Source organism: Scomber japonicus, chromosome 8 (genome assembly GCF_027409825.1).
Source record: "Scomber japonicus isolate fScoJap1 chromosome 8, fScoJap1.pri, whole genome shotgun sequence".
Lineage (NCBI taxonomy): Eukaryota > Metazoa > Chordata > Actinopteri > Scombriformes > Scombridae > Scomber > Scomber japonicus.
The window spans coordinates 25,422,100-25,447,025 of NC_070585.1; the positions used below are offsets into that span (position 1 = coordinate 25,422,100).

A 24,926-nucleotide genomic window follows, 5' to 3' on the forward strand; every position below is an offset into this window, starting at 1 on the left:
ATGCTGACAGTGCCCTGCTTCACCACTCGTCATGACCTTGCAGAAGTTGCCGACCACACTTGGAAAATGACTTGCCATTGGTTTCCAAACACTACTCTGTGTTAAAGGGTCCCTACCAGTGAGGAGAACCAGTTTGTTGGACACTGAAAGATCAAATGGAGGACAAACATGTATGTTTAGCAAAAGAAAAAAAAAATCAAACATGCAAATTGTCAAAAATCTGCTGTATTGACTTTAAAAAATAGTATGTATCCTTAATGGTGTCTGTTGTGCTATTGTGCATTTGCACTGTATCAATGTCAAAAATTGTGTTGCTGAAAAACTTAACGTATGAACAAAGAGTGCAAAAAATGTGACATTCTGCCTGTGGTGTGTTTATTTGGTCGTCGCTACTGCAACATCTTAGCATTGCACACATACTTTTTTTGGTGTTGAACCTGAAAAGCCATTTTAGTGGTTACTCAGCAGAATTTTTGTTTACAGGGAACAATATGTATATCTGTTTAAACCTTTAACTGAGTAATTAATTAATCGATTCAGTGGCTCTTAGTAGATAAGTGGATAAGTGCTTTATGAGCTGTACGGTGTATGAAGGATCTCACTCTATTTAATTGAGTCACTAAAGCCAATGTGTCACCAATAGAGAAGGTTGGCTGGTAGCAATCTTCAGCAGCATACATTACTTGAGTAATTGAGGTAACTGACTTAATCAGTTAACTACTTCATAATTGCACCTGGACTTGTATTCAAAAAAGTGCAATTGTGCAAGCGTTATTGAAACAAATTACATTTGTGCAAATAAATGTTAAATGGCTAGATCCATCTGAGGACAATTGATAGTTTAAGAGAAGGTGCAGTGCTCTCTTCTATGTTAATAATATGCATTGTTTGATCTCATTGCTAAATGAAATAAAGCATGGTTTTTTACCTGTAAATTTACATTTATGGATATTGAATTTGCCAATTATAATAATTGATTGATTAACTTCCAAAGTAAAATAAAACTTTAATAAATATTTTCATTTTTTTTTTTTTTTTTTGCCAGAATACCTTCGCAAATGGGAAATACCAAAATTCGTTTTAAAAAACTACAACTCACACCAATGTCTCTTTTAAATCTCGTTTTAAGAAACAGAAAACATGGTAGCCGGAAGTGACGTGAACCTTGGCCATTTTGTGGGACTACTACTAAAATCTCGCGAGTTTCATTTATCCATAACCGCCGCCATCGGTCTTTTAGTACAAAAATTGTATGAGTATATGTTTATCTTATGGAGGAGGTGAGAGTTGGATAGAAGAGTCTGGGAATGTCTTCAAAACGGTGGTGAGTGCTAGTCGACCTGCTACATATATTTAAGTTTTAATTGTTAATGAATTTGAGAAGCACTGAAAGTTTGATAGCTTTACATTAGCCTGACTGGCGGGATGGAGTGAAGAGACGTGGCTAAGCTGTTTCTGTGAACACCTAAAATGATAAAATAAAAAATAAATGTTATTAGATAGCTGCAAAAGAGCTTACTGGGGCTAACAAAACTTATACAACTAGAGTAAAAGTTTGCAAATGGGTTAACACAGTACATGACTTAAATACGTCCATTAGTATTAGTATAATGAAAGCAAATGTCCCGCTAAAATTCATATTATGCTAGTTTTTTTATTATTATATTTTCCCTTTTTAGTTGTTCGAAGCTAATGCTAATACTCTTGTCTTCTTGGCCAGTAGCGATAATATAAATTACACTCAGAAAATACCTCGACTCAAGTATATAATACTTCAATATCATGTTGATAAGTATGAGAAACATCCATATAATTTCAGAGCTGACCATTAATGTATTATAAGGACATGAGTCGAGGTTACACAGTGCATCCATGGGGCGGACATTATTTGGAAAATACACAGGTGTACCAAATAACATTAATGATGGTTCTGTCCAGTGTCTGTCCCAAATGCATTACAGCTATTATTAATTATGAGCTGCACCTGTGCTTTGGCCTGTTAAAAGACTTCCATGAAAATGAGAAGGTCTCTGTGTGCAACACTATTGTGGATTTTTAATATTGCAATCAGATATATATCTTCTCAAAAACTATATACATTTTATAACTACAACAGGGGAATGTAAATGCATCCATCACTTTTTGTCATGTATCAATGTGACCGAAAATACACAAAAGCACCGGGTTTAGATGGATTCAAGTTGACTTCACAAATAAAGCGGTTTGAATTTAAGTTGATTTACATGTAATTAGTTTTCCCCCTTGCGCAAACAGCTAAAATAAGGGTCTTATGTATGCCAAAAAAGAGTTAAAGCCCAGGTAATCCCACCCAGTATAGGCAGCTGTAGTTTATTTTTTTTCTGTTGACATACATTTGCAGTAGTTCTAAAGGGTGCTTTATTTTACACTGTTCTCCATTTTAACTACTTAAATACCACTGATTGATCTAATACAGTAATGACTGTTTAAATTAGGCTACGTGCAATAAGTGAGACGTGGCAAATTTAAACTGAAAAGGTCACAGCAGGGGCCTGTCTTTTAATGAGTTGACTAAGCAATGATTTTGATGGATTGCTGCAGGTACTGTTTCTGCTCATGATGATGCAGCTACTGTATAACAATTTCTCAAGGTCGACCCCACTCACAAAGTGTGATGGTACCATTTTCTTAATACTCTGTCGCCATCTGCTGGCAAAACGAATGTTCACCCTCAGAATTAGAAATTAAATGTTTTATCTTGAGGTAAGCAGTCCTGAATAAATTAAGTTGATCCTTTTTAGATAATGTTCACTGTATAATTGTTGACTTTTATTTATCTTAGTGTGTGTTTTACCTGACTGGAAGAATGTCTCAAAGGTTGACATAAATGGAGAGAACAGCTTGATTTATGAGGCTTTTCTTATATTAGCCAGTCGATGAGGCACACCACTCATATACTTGATGGCACCATAACTCTGTGGTGTCTCTTTAGTCATTGCCATGTATGCGTTAATTAAATATCTGCAGTATATCTATGATTTTACCATATAGTGAAGTATGAAAGCAGCTGCCCTGATAAAAAGGCACAAATCCACTCAAAAGATAGATAGAAATATTTTTATTTTTTTTGCCTGAGAGTTTACTGTCCAATGGTGGCCCTAATAGTCCTAAAGTGAGTTTGCATGAGTTGTCAACTTTAATTATATGCTATACTTAATCTGCAGTTTCAGTGCCAAAAGATGACTTCATAACAGATATGTTATTAGTTCAATCATTTTTTTATTTGTATTTGAATTTTATGAAATGTCTTGCAGTAATGGTGACATTGGCTACCACTGAATAGAAATCAGGTTTCAGGCTCAATTGTGTGTCCACATGTTTCCTCCAACTGCTCATCAGGATACAAAAACTACCAAGGGAGCCTCCAGGTTTGGGACTTTCCCCTCCTCCGTGGTGCACCCATAGATTCCGGCTCAAGTATCTATGTCCAATACATGCATTAGACCCCCTCCCCATGTCATTTTAAATCTGCCTAAATCCTGGCAAACTAGTGTTACTCTGTTCTGCTCAAGACCTGGAGGAACCAAATACTGACCTGGAGGATCAGAGCAAAGCCTTTGAGTGGGTAGCTAATTCCCTCATCAGCTGTCCGCTGTGCTGGGATGGAGTCAGGAGCGATAAAGCAAAGTGAGCTCCATCTGGCAGAAAAAACCCCACAAAATTAGCTAATGTAGTTGGAATGAGAATAACATAGTTACACATGATCAATCAATCAGTCTTTATTTATATAGTGACTAATCACAACAAAAGTTACATAGAGCAGATCTAAACCATTTACAATCCCAAATGTGTTACTTTTTTATTCTTAAAAACTTTAACATAATCTTTTTTGTCTCTTGTTTCTTACTGTTTCTCTGGGATAATCCAATGACACACTCCGCACATCTGTTGACACACAGCCCGTCACCTGAACATTTTCAATTGATTTCTACAGTAGGCCTTTTCAATATTTCAAGTGAAAACTGACATAAAGTAGGAAGTAAACACTGTTTAATCGAAAGTGGCATGAAGAAAATGGTTATGACACTCCAGTTGCCACCTTTTCTTCTCGTCTTGAGTGTTTTACATTCTTGTGTCTCACTGTTGCACTGTATATCTTTCAAATGATACTCTATCATCATCGTGGCATTATTTGAAGTCTCCAGCTCATGATAATTATTTGTTGATATTTTTCTAAACTTTGGTGGAGGTAGATGTGGTTAAACTATCTGCTGAGTTGGATGGTGATGTAATAACTTAGCTTTCATTGGCAAATTAGTAATCGTCTACAACACCGGATCCATTAGTACAAATGTGATACTTTACTTTACTGGATAGTTAGTAGCTTGTGCAGGTGTTATGAAACTGTTGAGCTTGAACAGGTTGTGTTTCATAGACAAGTAGGCGTAAAGCAACCAGAATATCCTAGCAGTGTCCTAGCACTAGCTGTAGTCGGCATGGGGCGATATGAAAATTTCACAGTGTCACTGTTATCTAGGCCAAATAATTTTGGTTAATGATATTATCCAGATAATGATCACAATGTGCTTGAAAGTTTTTAAAATTGAACTAAAACATACTGGAATTATTTTACACACGAAACAAATGTTGCATCATATGATGCAACGTCTTTTTTAAATGAAGAACAAGGACAGATTCAAACTCCTGCAAACACCCAGCAGCTCATCACAAAAATCAATAAAGATAATTCAGCCATCAACCTACTATCCAAGCATCACACTCACAGCCTTCAACTATGGCGATGAATGACTAGAAAGATGCTAGTGCTCCCCTGTGGCAAATTACAATCCAAAATAAATCAGGAGTTCAACAGGAATGTACATTAGTGAGCCAGAAGTGTTTCACATCACTCGTTCATAATGACTGATAATAGAGATTCACCATGATTTAATTATCTTGACTGTTTTTCTGATGTAAGATCCTCCCATCCCTAATCTATATCCATACAGTATTTAGCTAAATTATCTCGCTGTTTATATATTGCAGTCAGCCTTTGTTTTCTCTTTATTATAAACAAAAGATTTGAATCCCAACAACCATGTTGCAGTGTTTCATAAAATTAGTTTTAATTTGAAAGACCAACTTGTGGAACAACGTTATGGTAATACTTCACACAGAGGAAAGGACACACTAGTAATCTACGGTACATATATTTATAATATAATAAACCTATAGCTAATATTTAAACCTATCATATCTCCTAAAATGATACAGAATTGAGAGCCCTTGAGGTTCCCCCCATACTTACAGTTACTGTGTCAGTGACTCTATTGCCCCCTGTTGCACCAATTGAGGAGTAATACAAGATAAATTGACACAGGGCCAGGGGCACCAGCCAGATTAATTTCAGAAGTGCAGGGGCCGTGTCTGTGTGTCTGTGTCTGTGTGTGTGTGTGTGTGTGTGTGTGAGTGTGTGTGTGTGTGTGTGTGTGTGTGTGTGTGTGTGTGTGTGTGTGTGGGTGGGGGCAGGGGGCAGTAGATAGACCAAAGACCCACTGAACTTGTGCAGAGTAACTGTAGCTTGCTTGCTTGCACCGCAGGTAGGCTGACAGTATAATTCAAAACACTGAGCCTAACACTTCTGCAGCTGAGTAACAGCAAGCACGCGATTGTAGGAATGTTAACATTGTCCTCTTGTTGTAAACAGCATCGCCCTAAATATGTGGGTTCAGAATAGGCCCAAATATGTTGCAGAACGGTATCACGGTATCATGATTGCAGTTATCTCTTTTTTGTGTATGAAAAAAGTTAAGGACTCAATTGCATGTGTGAATCCCAAGTTTGCAGGTCAAATGTGAGACAAAAGTACTTTCACTCATAGATTTAATATGAACTCGTATAATTGATTTATAGCTGTAAACTTGGGATTCACATATACAGTTGAGTTCTGTGTGAACCCACAAACGGACAGATGTGTAAATGCAAACCTTTGTGCAAATCTTTTTCATCTGTTCAAAAAATATCGTGCACAGCTGCAGATCTCCTTATAGATTCAAACAATACATTTATTTGTTCAGAATTTTATTTATTTATTTTGAAAAATTCACATATCTGAATGTATCCATGCAAACTGTTTTCATACGTTCAGTTATGGTGATTCACAGCTACGATACTTATGACCCTTTTCTATTTCCATAAAAAAAATCCATATTTAACAATAAAACGGAAAAAGCTAGTTCCCTGCATGTGGCATGTAGGTTTTTATCATTTACAGGGATACAGTGATTTGCAACTTACAAATGGTGTTTGAGTGGGGGTAGAGGGGTTTAAAGTGGTTTGGGCTGTGACCTCTTAAACCCCCTACTTCCGGCACCCTTGCGTTGGGCCCAATTTCATCTTTTTGTGAAGGCTGATCTGCGGCTGTTTAGACTGGTGCCCTAGTCTATCTGTTAGCCCTAATGGAGACCAATATATAGATAAGTGTGTCTTGCCAGGAAAATCAATATCGATGTGGCCCCTGATGGTCTTTGAGTTAAAGTGCTTTGTTTTCTACCATTGCCTCGAAACAAAGAGGCTATGGGCCCTTCTATTAACAATTCTCAGTCAACCTTGAGACAGAGTCGCAGACAGACAGGAATAGAAATAGAAATAGACAGATGGGGCAGTGGTGATGGAGGAGGGTGGCAGCATCGGTACCAACACCACTAGAGCGTTAGATTTGGTTGAGGATAGAAAAGCATCATCAATGGAGCACACACAAGAGCCCTGAAGGAGAGTGTGATGGGGTGTAACGAGAGAGAGATGGACTATGAATGGCCAAAATAATCTTTCAATCATAAGAAAATAATGTTATTGGAAAACTGCAAAGAAAATTTGATGAGAAAGAAAAAGAGCAACAGTTGAGTAATGGTTATAGTTTTTGTGTATCCAGTGAAATTGATGCAGAATATTTAGCAGTTACTAACACAACACCTTTTTTGTGAATATAGTTTTATTGATGGAAATAAAACAAGCTTCATCTTGCAATTTTGAAATTGCAGTTATAGTCGATAGCGGTTGAAAAGGATATGTATAATCTAAGTCATATACAGTAAGAGTAAGAATAGTGGAAGTGGGTTGTGTCTTCTAAATAAATACTGTTTTAAATTGGAGGAAAAAAAATCCAACTCATACTACAAAGAAATGAAACACAAAGTAATAGCAAGGAATCGGTACCTTCCCTTGACAAGACAAAGAATCCAAACCAATCAGTCAGTTATCCATCTTATTTCTAAAAGTACAGATGTAAGTGGAGCTCTGACACAGGGAAACATAGATAGATCTTTGTATAAAAATAAATATAGTATAACTTTGCAAACTATATCATCACAGTTATCAGGTGAGTTTTGTAATGCACTGTTGTGCATCAGCTAAATATTACCATGGCGGTATGTACTATAGTGTGTCTTCTATGTTCATGCTGTTAATTAAGAGATTTCATTAATTAGAGCTGATTGGCAAGATGAGCAACAGACCGTTTCCTTAGCTTTATACACAGTTGGAAGCTGATACTGAATAATATTGTTTTGCTCAAATATTTAAAAAAAAAGGTCTATCACACAAAGCTCTTTCTTAACGGTCAAATGACAGTAATCTGTAATAAACCTCAGCCATACAAATACTCCATTAGTGTACACGCATCTAGAAAACATGGAGTGATTTCTTTGCAACTAAACAAAATCAGCAACAAAGCAATAATGCATCATTTTATGTTCTACTGCATCAAATGAATCAATGCAAGTTGTAACAGTTGCCCCAAAGTTAACTCAACAGAAGAATGTGAAGACGTATTGGTTCTCTAGTTAGAAATATTTAATGTTTTGATGAAAATGCTGCACCAACAGCATTTACACCATTTGATGTGAGGAATTACATCCTTTTAGGGATGGTGGCCAATCTCAATTATTCGGTGGCTGGTTGAAATACATATAGATATTCCAAAACACCCTGGACATCCTAAACAAAGACTAAAACATGCAAAACGCTGATAAATGTGAATTACATTATGCTAAATTGATGGGGTTAAAATACAAACAAATTGGTCTAAGATGGCCCATGACTGATTAATTACAAGCACAACATATTTTCCAGTTTCTTTTCAAAAGCAGGCAGTGTAAACACTTTTTCATTCCATATTGTGAGCACATTCTATTGTCTGTGGTGTGTTCGTATGTTAGTATGTGTGTATAAATCATCATAATGTAGATCTACTTTAGAGCTTTATAATAAAGACATCCTGTACATATGTTTATCGCATTACATAAAATATATATGCAAGTATTGGCTACAGTAATGCAAGAAAGAGTTTCATTCCAAATGTTAAATGGATTACAAAACATTTTGTATTAGATTCAGAGCTTTCCCCAAAGAATGGAGCATTAATGCTGCATTGCACCCTTATTATACTGTCTTACCACTTCCAAAATACACATTTCTGAAACTGATGGCTCCATCTTGCTCTATAATTGGAAGGGAGGAGACTCATAGTGATAATCTACAACGCTTTTGTTTCACTTTAATTTTGGTTCAACATGTTCTTTGCTTTATTTATGTACTTCAGTCTCCTTGACAGCCTGGCTTACTTTTGGTGCAATTTGACTTTGTGGTGTCGGCATCCTTTTCATTGTGTGTTCAGCTATGTGGTCATCCCAACTAGCTCTGTCTTGTAATATAAATAACTTCCAATCCACCAAATTGTCTTGAGATAACGTTTGTTGTGATTGGACACTATATATAAATAAAATTGAACAAAAATGGTGTGAAATTTACATTTGGGAGGCACAATCCTGACTTTGTATATTTATAAAAATGTCACAAATTACTTTTAGGAAGGTGATGGCTTCAGTAATATTTCTTCCATTTGTGAAACTTTGGAATGAAACTCTTAATTTGCAGTTTGTAATTCATCCAGATGTTACATCATGTGCGTGTTTAAACTGTACAGCTGTGTCGGGTCTGTTAGGCGAACTAGGACGCAGGAGACTCTGCTCTGGGAGTCTGAGGAAGTGGTGCTGGCTTGAAGGTCGTACACAAATACGGGCTTGACAGTTGATTTGTGTGATGGACGCTGTGTTGTGTGCTCTCCATGGCAACAGCTGACACCATGGAACACTCATACCCATGGTTGTGTTTCGATAATGTATCTGTCTCTTCCATCATCGAGTTGTCACCTGACAAAAAAACACCATCATTTAGCAGCTGGTTGAAAAATCTAAAAGCATTTGAGTATACTTGCAGCTTTGTATTAGTTTAAGGTAGAACAAGAGGATAAAGTCAAGTATGTGTGCAAAGATGGATGTTTGTGTTAGCTTAAGGTACCTGTCTCTGAAGAGCAGGATGGACAGACAGCTCTTCTGGGACAGCCCATTGCAGGAAGGACTTTTTCTTCCACACCATTTTCTACCACCATGTAGAACTGCAGATTTACACAATAATTCAAACATTTTATTAGCTCTTCCACATGTTTATGCCTTCCTGTCCTTTAGAATTCAATTCAATTCAATTCAAGGTTTATTCATTTGCATATTTGCACATGAAACAAAATTTGTACTCAGGTCCAGCAGCATACAGTACAATGAGTAAGTCTAAAATAAAAGTAAATCACATAATCAGGCTAAAATATATAAATAAAACAACAATAATATGTATAATTAATAACTAAGTGCAGTAGATTAAAGAATAGCTAAATTTAGTTGGATTTAACCTCTCTGACGTTGTACTGACATGTACAGTGTGGTTCACAGACCACAGGGTGCTACACTGTGATTCAAAGTGGTGACTAGTTAGTTTCCATCATACATGGATCTTTAAGACAGGAAGTAATCCAGCGTACCACAGCATGGTAATGATGGCTTACCCGAGGCACGCTGGTTGTGGTGGTCTCTGACATGCTCTCATCTGTCACACTGGTCTCACTCATATTATCCACTGAAGGCTGCTGGCGGAAGAGTCCTCTAGTTCTGCCAAAAAGGGAAAAAAAAGTAAACCGACACACAGATTATTTGAATTATGCTATAAATCCCAAGGGTCCTTAGTCTCACTCACAGTACCAAATTTAATGTGTAAATATTCAAGAACCCACATGGCATTTACACAGTTACCAAGTAACAGAGGTGGTGCCCTCAAATAGTAAAATTATATGTTCAAATTCAACATTGATGGGGAACGTGAAAATTACATTTGTTTGATATGACCTTTTGACAGTGTAACCCTGCACCTCTCCCTGCACACACGCAGGGTAAAAGCACATTCAACAACAAAAAACCTTGTATACTGTGTTCTGACCATTACAGACGTGATACACTGTGTTTATTCAACTATTAAAATCTAAACTGTTTCCAGTCTTAGCTTTCAGTATGCCTAGCCCAAAGGCTGTATGTATGTGCATGTGTACTTTTACTGTATTTGCTTGCTTATTTGAGCCTAAAAAGTCAGAGCGTGTGTGTGTGTGTGTGTGTGTGTGTGTGTGTGTGTGTGTGTGTGTGTGTGTGTGTGTGTGTGTGTGTGTGTGTGTGTGTGTGTGTGTGTGTGTGTGTGTGTGTGTGTGTGTGTGTGTGTGTGTGTTGCAGAGAAAACTGAACCACCAGATTCAAAACAAAAACAAACAAATAACCCCCCCCCAAAAAAACCCCCAAAACTGCACAAGTTCACTCGCACTGAAGTGCAGAAGGCAATTTGAGACAGAGCTATTGGCGACCATGTAGCGTTTCCACTGGGGTCATACCTCACTGGCTCCATTTTGTAGCTGAGAATTGACCTATTTTTATGTGTAATTGCTGTAGAACAAGCTAAACCAAGCATGTAATTGAAAGCGTGCCACTTCCACAGGGGAACCAAGACTGCTGTGCAAACGTTGGGATGTAGCAGGCTGACGGGCGGGTGTGCTTTGTGAGTCAAAAGAGTAGAGAATACCAACAGCCTTGTCCATAAGCCAGCAAAACAACCGTAAAACAAATCAGCTACTTAGAGACAGCTCAGGTGGAAATAAAAAGGGAGGGGGGGGGTTCCAGTATGTAGTGTATGTATGCTCCTCACTCAGCTAACCAGGGTTGCATGCTGCCATTCGTTCCACATGTGATCTGCTCACCAGCTCCCTGCTGTCATGCTGAGACACCTACATTACACGGCTCATGCCACCCTGGGTTTGATAGACACCTCTAAATGCTGTCAGCTCACTCATTGTTGGAGCAGCCCCTCTCTGACTATTTGTGCTGCCCCCATGCTCCCAATGTTCAGAAGATTAAACAGAGCTCTGCTTTATGTCATTACTACAATACACACATGAGCACACACATATGGAAATGCATGGCGATATATATAACAGAGAGTCATCTACTTTTTTTTTTTTCCCAACCATGCAATAGGGTGGAAAAGCTTTTGGAAACCCTCTTGGACCATAATTGTTACTAACGTTTTTTATAAATATTAACAGGTACTATTTAGTTATGAGTCAATATTTTAGCCTATTTCATTAATGTTCCTAAATGTAGATTATAAATTTACACTTGCAAAGTAAATGTAACTTTACCCTTCACTGAAAATGGAAGATGATATCATTTTTGTTGTTCATGTATAAATATTTTTCTTTCTTTCTTGGCTGCTAGCTTACTTACTCCAAGTCTTCTGTCTTGTCTTTTCCCCCTTCCTTCCCTTTTCTCTTCATCATCCCTTTCCTTCATTGTACCATTGCAGCTTTATATGCATGGGGCCTCATTTACCCTTCCCTCTCTTTTTCCCCTCTCTCACCCATAGCAGTACGTGACACAGGCGGCAATGGAGAGCAGGGAGATGAGGACCACCATGCAGGCCGCGATGACCACGTTTCTCCTCTTCTCCTCCTCAGCCTGCTGAAGCTCCCACCACTCCAGGTCACTGAACTGACAACGCTCTCCCACGTAGCCTGATACACAGCTGCAACAGAACATGATAAAATAACATGTTTTATTTATTAAACACAATCAAATCTATGGAAATATGTTTTTGTCATATGAGCTAAAGTAAGCTTAACTGTGATGATATAGTTTAACCTGATAATCATTTAATTGAAATAGTTTACGGTACTTTCATTTTGTGCCATTTTTTAAAATGCCTTTCATATTTTCCTCTGTAGGCACGCATGGTGGAAAGAAAACAGTGCAATTACTTCATGATCAGTTTCTGTTGTTGACCAAGTAAGTGCGCACTGGACATCTTAGTAATACACTGCATTAAATATAACACAACAACACATTTAGAATAATTAATGATAAATAATACCTTTTTAATGCATTTTAAACAGGGATTTAAAACAGTGGTGCTGTTAGAAGCTGTTTAATTGCACTGATCAGAGTTTATGAATAATGATTCATGAGCAAACAGACAAAAAATACAATAAATGTGCTAGAATGATTGACTATAAAATGGCTTTAAATGTGATTACAAAACCATTACGAAGTTGGGTATAATGATATTGTTCAAGATTACATTAACAAAATGTAACTGTTCACATGATTTTTAAATATAGGCTTTTTATTTTTAAATAGTGTCAGTTTGCATTTCTACTAAAATATGGAAAGCTCCATTGTTCAGTGTCTACAGTTCATTTAGTTATGTTATCTTTGGCTAAACCTGACTTGGACATCCAAGTTTTAATCCTTTTCCTATTGTCACTTTTTCATAAGGGAAAGGTTTTCGTGGAACATTAGTGACACCTACTGTTTGAAAACTGTCATAAACTAAATGAAGGATAAAATAAATGAAGCAGCAGCCATGGAAAATGCTATACTGTACACAGTGTTGGGTTAAAGCCTGCAAGCATTTTTTATTTGCAACTCCCTTGAACACAAGATATCAGTAAACTGTTACGGTTGGAGGTCACAGCTCAAATTAGAGGTTAAACGATTATTTACTTGCAGGCGTAGGACTCCATTTCAGGAAAGTAGAAGCAGATGCCCTCGTACAAACAGTAAGACTCATGGGAGGAGGGGCAACTCTGCACTGAATTACTGTTTCGGTGCCCGTTGACATCAGCTGGCCTACTGGTTGTTATCCAAGATGGTGTCGTCTCCAGCTCTTGAAAGAAAATATTAGGAATATAATTGCATTAAAATGGACAAATATAGGGTGGGGCACTCTTTATTTGTAGTCTGCTATTTGGAACACTACTCTTGTAAACATGAGTTGCACCATTACTACTACTACTACTGGCTGCTGCATCTTAAATGCTGCAGCTCCTACTAAGTGGTTGGGTAATCCTGCAAACAGATTCATGTACTATACAATAAAAGGGATTATTTTATGTCCGTGTTATAAGATGATATATATGGGGATGTAATAGTGTTCACTAGGACCCTGCACTTCTATGACGTCCAATAGTAGCAAGTGAAAATACAGTTAAGCTGGTTTCTCTGTCAAAGTGTTTGTAATATTATAATTGTTATAACTACGGTAGCGAAAAGTGAGTTAGCTATAAATAATCTAGACACACCTTGACATGTCTGTCCGTTGCCTTGGTATCCAACTTGGCACTTACAGATATACTTCCCCTCTGTGTTTTGGCATTCTGCTTTTTTGTCGCAGTTGTGTGTTCCCAATTTACATTCATCAATATCTAAAACAAAAGGAAAAGAAAATGTCATGTTACAATGTTAAAATATTACATAACATATTTTTTTATTTTTTATGTATAAACCTTGTGTTCCCAATAAAGTGACTCAAATAAAGGTAAAACCAGGCCTGTACTTCTCTGGTACATTAAGGAAACTATGATTTTATCCATCATCTTAGTTTATATACCATGTTGTGTTTGTCTGTATAGTAGCAGTCACAACTGAACACATAAACTGGGCGGGAACCAAACATAATAAAAAATCAATACCCAGGTTTTTATTACTTAATAGTAGAGGAGTATAAATACTCACCAACACACAACTGTCCATCCCCTCTGAAACCCTCTAGACATAAACAGGTTTGGCTTCCAGCAGTCAGGTGACACTGCGCATTTTTGTCACAGCGGAGTGAGTAACACTCATTCTGGTCTGACAGATAAGTAGATATATGGAAACATAACATTTAGTTAGATTAAGGTCTGGAGTGGGAAGAACCACCAATCACTTGCTTTTAAGGGTACACTGTTACCTGAAATCATCTTGTCTGTGAAGAGTGTCCGGTCACTGTCTACATCAGAGTCAAAATCAGTTCCCCTTTTATCAGCTGATAGCGTGGTTGTGGTCAGGGGTGTGCTCTCATCATTGAATGTTTTGCTTTTGAGAGATGTTAAATCGACAGACTCAGTGTCTCCAGATTCTAGAGAATAAACACAGTGGAGCGTTTGTCAGTTGTACTGCTTTAAAAGTTTTAAAGCTTGAGTGCAGAGTGTTTGCATCAGAAAGACGGCATAAAAAATAACCTGCTGTTCCATCTGAGGCATTGGCTGGAGAGCAACCTTTTCTGTCAGCTGACAAGATGAAAGGTGACAGGCAGGAACAGTGGGCAAATCCCAGCCTGCTTTCACACACCTGGGCACAACCTCCATTTTGATTAAGGCAAACGTCCGCCCCTGAAAATCAGATAATGACAAGGAGCTCATCAATATTTAGGTTTTAAGGCATTTGTATTGGCCTTCTAAGATTAATGCAAATTGTTGACAGTAGTTTTGACACACTGACACATTATTGTAGAGAAACTACACACAACTTTCACAGCACATCTTTCAACTATACATTTTCTGTTCTTTTATATTATTGTTTGTGCCAGATGTAACACTTACACTGTAGCATTTGTAATTTTGCTGTTTCCTGTCACAAAAAGCATGACAAATTACAAAACAAACCTCAACAAAAAGATGTATACACATAATCTCTGTCATAACCTGGTTTAGCAAGGGGATGGACCACCACAATGGATGATGGATGGACCAGGTTGCCATGGATACGTTGCAGTTTTTTCCCAGTCCTCTTGTGTACGCTCCTCAGCTGTTGGTGCTCCCTGTCAGAGATCCATAGCCTGTCCTCAAATACAGCAAGGTCAAAAGGTCGGCCTGGACCAATCAGAACAGAGGATAGAGGGAAAGGAGCCCAGAGTTGACTTTGTGATACTTTACCAGGTAAGAGCTATATCTGTTCGTTCAGCTGTTAACTTGGTGACTACTGTGAAGGCAGGAACACTGGTTAATTAGCTTAGTCAGAGAGTGTCCATTCATTGAGCCAAAGTGCATGTGGCTCATGAGATTAATGCTCACATAAATTATCTAGGATTATGATACTATAATGGGATTTTTTGGACCGTACAGTGCACCTATACATGTTTGCATGTGTATGCTCCATACAAGCCTCACCTACTTGGTTCTCTAATAGGGCCCGTCGGTCTGAGCCATCCAGGGCTGCAGTCTCTACCAGGCCCCTCCTCTGGTCGCACCAGAACAGACGATCCTCTGTGAAATCGATGGTCAGGCCACTGGGTGACACAAGGTTGGTCTTTGCAATGACAAAACGGTATTTGCCTTCCAAAGAGGCACTTTCCACTACAGGCTGGGCACCTATATCGGTCCAAAACAACTTCCTCAAGAAGTTAAAAAAGAGGGGGGAAAAGGTTTTGAGTAAATTAACCTATAGACATTAGTCTTATGAATCCCACAGAGTGCAAATACGCACATTATCACAAATACATCAATTCAGCAACTATTTCGAACTTTAGTTTGTTTGAAATCATAGTGAATCCAACATACCAAATATTCCATGCTAACATATGTACAACATGCCCTGGATTTATTATATTTGACAATTGTGTGAAGTCTGAGTAAATGTAAATATAAGGGTGATGTTGTATTGTGAAAACTGCACAACATAAGACAATACATACAGCCTAAATCACGAAGGAAATATTTTTGGTAATTAAATAATTTCTGCTGCCCAGCTTAGATATTAGATATCGGTGTACTGCATACATGTTACTGATGTCATATTAAATATTTTCTGGGTTGTGAAATTTACATCTCAACAACTAAACAAACAGCCATATTGCCATACTCACTTTGCAAGAGGATGAACTGCGACCCCGGTTGGTTTTTCAAGCCCTTTGCTTACAATCGTTTGTCTGCTCAGTCCATCCAAAGTGCTGCAATCAACAGTTGACTGCCTGATAGACAAAATTATACTGAGGTGTTAAAAAGCAAAAAATGTAACCATAAAAATGTATTTTTTATACGTGGCTTAAATGTTCAACGTAACTTATTTACAGGTTAGAAAAAAAGACTAAATACTTTTAAAACCTTTTTTTCCCTTTCTAAATTGTGTTGTATAAGAACTTGTTTTGTAACTTAAACTGCATGCACACCTTTTATCAGTCCAGTACATCTTGCGGTGAATCCAGTCAATCGCCAGTCCCTCCGGAGAGCCCAGCCCCTCAGAGACAACAACATTTCTGGATCCACCATTCAAGTCAACCCGTTCAATTGTCTTTTGGGTTGTACAAGCAAAGTACACCTTGAACATGTGAACAAAAATACATGAAGAAGCACATTAATTGCATAAAATGGACAATTAGTAAAATGTTAAGATAAATATCTGAGAAAGAGAAACTATTATATACTTACATAAGATTGTCTTATTTTTCTCATAAAACATTAGTGAATCTATAGGGTATCAGTTACAGTGTATGTCCACTAGGTGTCACTGGATATCTGTACCACAACCTGAATCTGGGCTGTTTGAATCCAGTTACTCCATAGGAGTCACAAGACCTTAAGTGAAGTGCTGTGCATCAGTACATACTACTACCCTCCTACTACTGATTCAGTCCAAAAATCAGTGTTAAAATTCCAGGACAATATTTTATTTTCTTACATTGTTCTGGATAGGATCGTAGTCCAAAGCTATGATTGCTCCTCTGGGCTCTTCCACAAGGGTTTGGTCCCCAGTGCCATTGGGGTTTATCCTTCGTACATCCACTAGATTGGCAATAAGAAGATACGGTGGTGGTCCTGGAAAAATAAAATATAGTTTTTAATGAATAAATGTACTCCTGTAAATGTACAGTAAACCACCCTTAATTTGCATGTCATTTTGTATTTTTTTAAACTTTGTAATTTACAGGATGTCTTTGTGGCAACATAATACAGACTGTGAGATTTAGAGAGATAAGAAGAGTGTTTATCTGTGTGGGCTTATCCACCCGGGCTGTCTGCTTTGCCATAGTATGACTCACCAGCAGCAGTGCAGTGCTTGCCATCTTGGTGAAGCTGGTAGCCAGGTAGACAACTACACTGCCACCTACTAGGGGTGACTGTAGTACAGAGCTGACTGCAACCACCTTTGTCTGCAGACAAGCAGCCTGCAACAACCAAAAATGCACGAATAAGAACTTTAAAAAATAGGCTCCATTTTTTTACCTACACTCTACTCCATACAGTATAATGGAAACATATTTTAAGCATGCAGCATTTTAAATAATCCAAATCCTCAAATTAAAATGTAAAATAAACCAGTCAGTCTTGATAGATGATTACACTAAAATTCTCCATCAGTTTTTTATGATCGGATATCTGCTGAGTAACAATGCAAAGCCACCTGGTTAGTACACTGCTGTGCTGACGGCGTTTGGTCTGTCTGACCCCAGTTTGACCACTTTAATCCAACTCTTACTTACAAGATACTTAAGGCCCAAACACACTGAAAGTGATAAGTGACATGCCTCATTTGACTTATGTCATTAATGCTCCCTGCAGGCATCATATTTGAATTTCCAACACCACAGAACCAGTACCTATAGTTCTTTGTATTTATTGCTGCATTAGTTGGATGTAGTGAATGAAGGAAAAGGAGAAATGCAGAGGAGGACAATTAAACTAAGAGCTTCTCTTTTCACAGTGAACCATCTGTTGAGTGTTTGATGGTCATTTACTTGTGCTTTTGATGTAACCAGTCAGAAAATAATGTTTTATTTCTCTCTCTCTCTTATTTTTCTCTCTTTCCCAAGCTGTCAAAGCAGTTTGACACACCTTATACTGCTTTTGGTGTGCGTTTGTCCAATAAAAAACAATAGTTGTAGTTCAAAGCATACATGTCAGGTGCTGTCAGTGTGTTTGGCTTTTAAATAACAATAGGAATATATCACTAGCCAGCTACTGTATCAGCTGTCCACAACTACTTAACATCTGACACAGCTCATGATGTTGCAGTAAATCAGCCTGTCATCATTCAGTTGCTTCTATTATTATATTATATCCATATTTCTTGAATTGTAGCATATAAGAAAATTAAATACTTGTATATGGGGAGATAACAATGTGCTGCACATGAAACCTATGCAGGAAATAATACTTTCTACACAGGTGTACACTATTGTTTTAGTGTAGAGGGATGATAGAACATACCAGAACAGGTTTGTCCATCTTCCTTTAGCACAGAGCCCTCAGGACAAACACAGACAGCACTCTCGCCTATCGCCAGGCATCCATAGCCACATTTGGTAGTATTGCCTTCACATGGTATGATCTCTAAGGGTGGAAAGAAAATTGTAACTGTAATTTTGCATAGAAGGATGATGATTAATTCTGATAAATTAAAACTAAGTTTATGGCAAAGAAATGAATGTTAAATAATGTGTTATTATTCGGTCATTAATTATGTGCCATATGAACAAGATCAAATTGATGTTACACATTCAATAATTTTCCATGTTATTTTTGGGCCCAGCAGGTTGTAGATTTTAGCAAAACCAGATGGGCAACACACCACTGAGGCTTTGCTCTGGTAAAATTCCTTTATGATGTCCGCTCTGACTCTATCAAAGCAGGTGAAGGTGTGATGGCAATGCAGTCAAAGACCCACACAGTAAGGGTGATGTAATGTTAGCTCACAGGGGAATGGTATGTCCTGTACCAGTGATTATGGGCTGGGTATACTGACGCAGGCCATACAGATATTAATCTGATGTGAAATAGCTACAGTACCTGTTGCTTTACCTTTTGACTGTTAACTTCTTCCTAGCGGTTGATGGTAAAAATAGTACTTCAGGGATTTAGAACGCTTTTTGCACAGCTGACTGTACTACAGTAATTAAAGAGTACAGTGTGTGCTTGACTATATAGTACAAACTGTACTATGTATGATTTAAAATGATGAAAGACAATATGAAAAATAAACATAATACCTAGATGAATCGTGGATAAAAATGTTTTTTTTTTTTTTTTTTAAATGCATTTTTATTCTTTGTTGATGCCTTTTTATTGGAATGAAAACAAATGATGCAATTTGCCACACCATATACTCCTCCACATCAGTCTCTATGGTGTGTCTATTGTCTAGTCTGCTGCTTGGCTGCATGTTTGTTTCCTTCTGGACCTTGGCAAAGGTTGTCTGCTAAACAGCTTAGACAGACAAAGCTGCTGACCAGATATGTTCCCTATTCCAAATGTCACCTCGACATCTAATCTCATTGTGTCTGTGAAGCTTTACTATTCTCTGGGCCTCATAGCTGTGAGATTAGAAGAGAAGAGATTAGGATGTGTCCATAATGTGTTTAATGTGTTATGAAGTCAACCATTGTGTAGACATTACACTAGGTGTCAAAGGCAAAAATAATAACTATAAATAAATTACAAAAAAAAAAAAAAAAAAAAAATCCTTGAAAAAGTAAATTGTTGTTACAAATTTGTTTAACAAGAGCAATGTTTTCCATACATTTCCTCATAACTGCAATGTGTATTGTGCCAAAATATTAGATTGTCTCGGGTGTCTGTCGAATAAAAAGAATCTGTTGTTGTACTGGCAGACAACAGACTTGCATTGTGACAGACAGGAATGACCATAGACAGCCTGAAGTAGAAAAACTATAAGAGACTGGATAAGAAAAAATATCAAACAACAACAAACATCATATGTTTTATTATAACTACTGATGGTCAGTATTTAGAACTGATACTGAACTTTAGAACTGATGAAAATCTCTAATTTCACTTTTTTTTTTGCTTCAATGGTTATATTGATGCATGTTGACTGGCCACTGTCTGATTTTCATTGGAGATTAGCAACCCAATATATCGGTCTAATCCTTAAAAGGCAAAGATGGCTAAAATCCCCATTTCATTAACATTAATATGACTTGTTTTCCATCTATCTCCAGTCTCAGTACTCCTAGACCTTTAGGAACGTAACAAAGTGACAGTGTTTTGACCGAAGTAACCTAACACACAATTGGCAGCCCATATAATGTGTAGTCTGTCTAGTCGTCTGTGACCCAGCCTTTTTATTGACTCTGTAGGGTCAAAGTAGTGTCTGGCATTACAAATGCCACCTTTCATAGCACAACAAAAAGAGGAGCGGATCCAAAACCAGAGCTACAATGTACTGACTAAAACAAAGTACAAGTGTTTTGAATCAAATGTGACATGTTCTTTCATGTGCAACTCACAACTTTACTGGCCAAGGTTTGTGCATAGCTGAGACAAGGATGTATCAGAAAATACTCTGGCTACTCTGTTAAAAGTGTATTACTTTTTTTTCTAAGTTTATTATGTAGTCCTGCTTTACACTGCACTTATCACAGTTCCACATAAATAATTAATCTGCCACACATGAATTTACATTAATTTCTACTTTTCTGATTAATAAAGAAGGCTGCACCACGTGGTTTTTGCAATCTTTAGAACAGCTGAAGATGTGTAAAATATTTGATTTGTCACAAGTCATAATAAGCTTCTGGCGTTAATTTACTCTATTGATAGCAAGGTTAATCTGCACCTTATTCTCTCTTTGCCATGCATTGGAAATGTGTACATAGACACTAAAAATATTCTACCTTGGCAAGTCTTCCTGTCTGGTAGGAGGGCATATCCTTTAGGGCAGGTACAGAAATATGAGCCTGGGATGTTTTCACAGCCAAGAGAGCAGCCGTGGTTCCAGTGGGCACACTCATTCACATCTATGACATACAGAAACAAACACATTGTAATAGTCTCATTATTTCCTTTTAGTAGATGCTTTCATTTAAATGCCATTCCCTGACACGGCTCAATCAAAAACAAAGGTAGAAAAACGTAATGAAGTACAACAAGTAATCACAGTAATCTAAGCCATGAATGCTAATATCAAGGCAAGGCAAGGCAGTTTTATTTGTATAGCGCATTTCATACACAATGGCAACTCAATGTGCTTTACATAAAACAGAAAAACATGTAATTTGAGAAACTTAAAACATACAATTAACCCCCACCCCCACCCCCCATAATAAAAACAAAGCACAGAAAAATAGCAAGACATAAATAAAATGATTGCAGCATAAAATAATAAATTAGCTTTAAAATCATTAAAAGGACATAGAGTGCAAATGAAAGATTAAAATGTGAAGTGCTTTAGAAGAGCTCAATCATAAGCACAGGAGAAGAGAAATGTTTTTAACCTGGATTTAAAAGTGTTCACAGTTGGGGCTGATTTCAGTTCTGCTGGTAGTTTGTTCCAGTTGTGTGCAGCATAACAGCTAAAAACTGCTTCACCATGTTTAGTTTTAACTCTGGGCTCAACTATCTGACCTGAGTCAGTAGATCTCAGAGCTCTACTGGGTTTATATTCTACTAACATGTCATTCATGTATTCTGGACCTAAACCATTCAGTGATTTGTAGATCAGTAGCAGAACTTTAAAATCTATTCTATAGCTGACTGGGAGCCAGTGTAAAGACTTTAGAACTGGAGTAATGTGCTCTGATCTCTTTGTTCTGGTTAAAACTCGAGCTGCAGCGTTCTGAATGAGCTGCAGCTGTTTAATGCTTTTTTGTGGGAGTCCAGTCAGAAGACCGTTACAGTAGTCGAGTCTACTTGAGATGAATCAACTTCTCCTGGTCTGTTTGAGACATAAAACCCTTTACTCTGGATATGTTCTTAAGCTGATAGAAGGCTGTTTTGGTGACTGATTTGATGTGACTGCTGAAAGTCAAATCTGAGTCTATCAGCACGCCAAGGTTTCGGACTTGGTCCCTAGTTTTTAGAGAGAGTGACTCGAGATGTTTACTGACAGCAATCCTCTTCTCTTTATTGCCAAAAACAATGACCTCAGTTTTGTCCTGATTTAATTGAAGGAAATTTTGGTTCATCCAATTAGTTACTTGCTCTAAACAGTGACACAGTGACTGTATTGGACTGTAGTCATCTGGGGACAGTGTTAGGTATATCTGTGTGTCATCTGCATAACTGTGATAGTCTACATTAGAGTTCTGCAGAATTTGACCCAAGGGCAGCATAGATAGGCTGAACAGAAGGGGTCCAAGAACTGACCCCTGAGGAACTCCACATGTCATAGCCACTCGATCAGATTCATAACTTCCAATGGTCACAAAATAACTCCGCTCTTCCAAGTAGGACCTGAACCAGTCTAGGACTGTTCCGCTGAGTCCTGCCCAAGTTTCCAACCTGTTCAACAGTATACTGTGATCCACAGTGTCAAACGCAGCACTGAGATCCAACAGGACCAGAACTGACACCTTGCCTGAGTCAGTGTTATCAGTCATATTAAAAGACAATGCAGGTGTGAATAGATATTTGTCCAGTGTCATTTATTTAGGGCAGTCATGGCTGAGAGGATGAAGGACATTATTATTAGTGATATAGAAATCTGTTACTTATGCCAACTTTGGTAATGAGCAATTAAAACTGTGTTGCCTGTGTTGCACTCCTAGAGATCACATCACATCAGTAATGCAGTCAATATTGTGAAGTTTTTTGTCAGTTCATTTTAAACAAACTGAATTGATAATAGTTTCCTGCAAATATAAATGTTTATTGCACTGGTTTGTTGGCATAGGTACTAACCTTCACAATGAGTGCCTTGCTTATTGAGAGCAAAGCCTTCACTGCACTGGCAAACCCCTTGTTCAGCTAGACTCGAACACACATTGACACATTTGCCACTCTGTTTGTCACAACCTGTTTGAAAAGGTTATCAATAGTAAATCAGTTATTACATAAAATATATACAATAAATGTAAATACAAGTAATACATTGTCAAAGAACTACAGAGAAATGTAAATGTTAAATTAAGTTTAGCTCTAACCTGTGAATGGTGATAGTGAGTCTGCCATTGGCTGGTTGAGAGGATGTACCACCTTGACATCAATTGGGGGTTTTGCCATTCGTTTTGTGTTGACATTGAGTGGCTCTCCCCCAGTGTACTTGTTTATTTGTTTTATTGCATTAGATGCAACATCAGTGTAAAATACGTGCTCCATAAAAACTGATATTCCCAGTGAATAAGACCTGAAAAAATAGGCAAAAATAAATAATGACATAATGTTGGCAGCTTTGACACTCTGAAAGATTTAATAACTTATCATAATAGAACTTACCGAAGTGGCTGATCTATGATGTGTATGAGGCTCCCATTGTAATCACAAGAGGCAATGGCACTTTCTTCTTGCAGACCTAACTGAATCCAGAAGAGTCTTTTGTCCTCCCGGTCAATCGACAGCGCTTTCAGTTGCTCTACCATCTTTATTAGTGTAGTTTTCATCTGTCCTGTCATGTCAAACCGCTGGATACTTGGAGTCATCCCACCACATAGCCAAAACAGCAACCTGCAAAATATTTGTTTTGAACCAGGATCTCTGTATGTTTTCTAAAATGATTTGATTGCTTTGTGTATTTGTCTACAAAACTGTACCATTTAAATTAAATGCCCCTATTGATATCACAGTTGCAACACTTTCCCATGTGAATTCTAACAGGGCCTCTCCTTGTGTCATATATATGGTCTTGGGACTTTATTATCATGGAATAAATATTCCAAAATGTTAGTGTAAATCCTTTACAGCCACTTGTCACATTTACATATCCACTTGTCAGTTCACTGGATGGAAATATAATAAAACAGCAGGCAATACATAGCCTGGTAAAACAACTAGCTCTGTCTTTGACCTGAGAGACTGGTGGTATGTGAAAGTCTGTCTGTCATTTGGCACCTCTGTGCCAGCCATGCTTGATGGAGTGAGATGAAGCATCTATATCGTAACACACAAACAGCTTGCCCTGATTCTGAACAGTTTTAGGAGCTGTATGGGAATCATTTTCTCTGTTTTGGCTCATCTGTTCATTTATCAAATGCAACATCATTTGATCACTATCTTCCCTAACCCCTCTATACAAAATAAAGCAGCACCATTGGAAACACAAGTAAGAATAATTGATCACCTTTCACTGGGGTCAATCGCTATAGAACTTGGTTGAGACAAGTGTCTTAAAAGTGTCCTTTCATTTTTTCCATTTGTATCCATTCTCTTGATTTTTCCCTTTTCTCTGCTTGTCCAATATACACTGTTCCAGATCCAATCCACTGCAAGGCCTGATATATGTTTGTCAGATGAGTACAGTTTCTGGAAAATAAATGAAAATTGTGTTAAATAAAAGCATAGACTAAAATATATGACCATTGCAGTTATGCAAGTCTAAAGAAGTATAAACTAATAAGTCAATATCTTTTTTGGAAGGATCTTGGAGAATCCTGTGAATTTGTTTATGCTGTTCCTCATCTATAATAAGATGCTTCAGTAAAAACTCCAAAAAAATCTCTAATTTGGAGCAGTTACATACAGTAATCACCTGTCTGTGCACTCTTCTCACTGATGCTTTGTAGATGATCCCAGTATTTTTGTCAGCCCAGTAAACTCTCTCCTCTCTGAAATGAAAATCAAGCAGGATAGAACTTCCCACCCCAGCCACAAGCCTTTTCTGGTTCTTCCCATCAAGGTCCATCCGATGAATGGCTTTACCATGGCCGAATATCAGGAAGGGCTGTGAAACTTCACAAAATAAAAACCCATGTCACATGTATTTATTTAAAGCTCTAAAACATGCATTACAAAGTCCTAATATGTGTATCAGAATCAGAACCAAATCATCTTCAACAATATTAGAATATAGTGGGATTCGGGTTTAAAATGGCAA

At 37.6% G+C, this 24,926-nt stretch overlaps 1 protein-coding gene across 1 annotated transcript; it reads right to left on the reverse strand.

Annotated features, from left to right (window-relative positions):
- Positions 1–8,985: 8,985 nt before the first annotated feature.
- Positions 8,986–24,770, reverse strand: egf (epidermal growth factor). Its single transcript, XM_053323683.1, has 22 exons — positions 24,582–24,770; positions 24,174–24,355; positions 23,333–23,560; positions 23,041–23,243; positions 22,799–22,912; positions 20,794–20,916; positions 18,368–18,490; positions 17,200–17,325; positions 16,839–16,975; positions 16,330–16,478; positions 16,027–16,131; positions 15,332–15,555; positions 14,867–15,034; positions 14,405–14,554; positions 14,134–14,301; positions 13,917–14,033; positions 13,484–13,606; positions 12,906–13,068; positions 11,764–11,928; positions 9,875–9,977; positions 9,337–9,433; positions 8,986–9,188 (listed from the first exon to the last, which is right to left on the reverse strand). The coding sequence occupies exons 1-22, from the start codon at positions 24,732–24,734 to the stop codon at positions 8,986–8,988; spliced, it is 3,324 nt and encodes a 1,107-aa protein (XP_053179658.1). The 5' UTR covers positions 24,735–24,770.
- Positions 24,771–24,926: the final 156 nt, after the last annotated feature.

Excerpts from the sequence above, each read along its gene's own strand:
- egf (XM_053323683.1), bottom strand. The coding sequence starts at position 24,734 with ATGGACCTTGATGGGAAGAACCAGAAAAGGCTTGTGGCTGGGGTGGGA. Across the intron at positions 16,976-17,199 it reads CAAGCACTGCACTGCTGCTG|GACCACCACCGTATCTTCTT; the intron begins GTGAGTCATACT and ends TTATTTTTCCAG. Across the intron at positions 14,302-14,404 it reads TGCCTCAGATGGAACAGCAG|AATCTGGAGACACTGAGTCT; the intron begins GTTATTTTTTAT and ends TTTATTCTCTAG.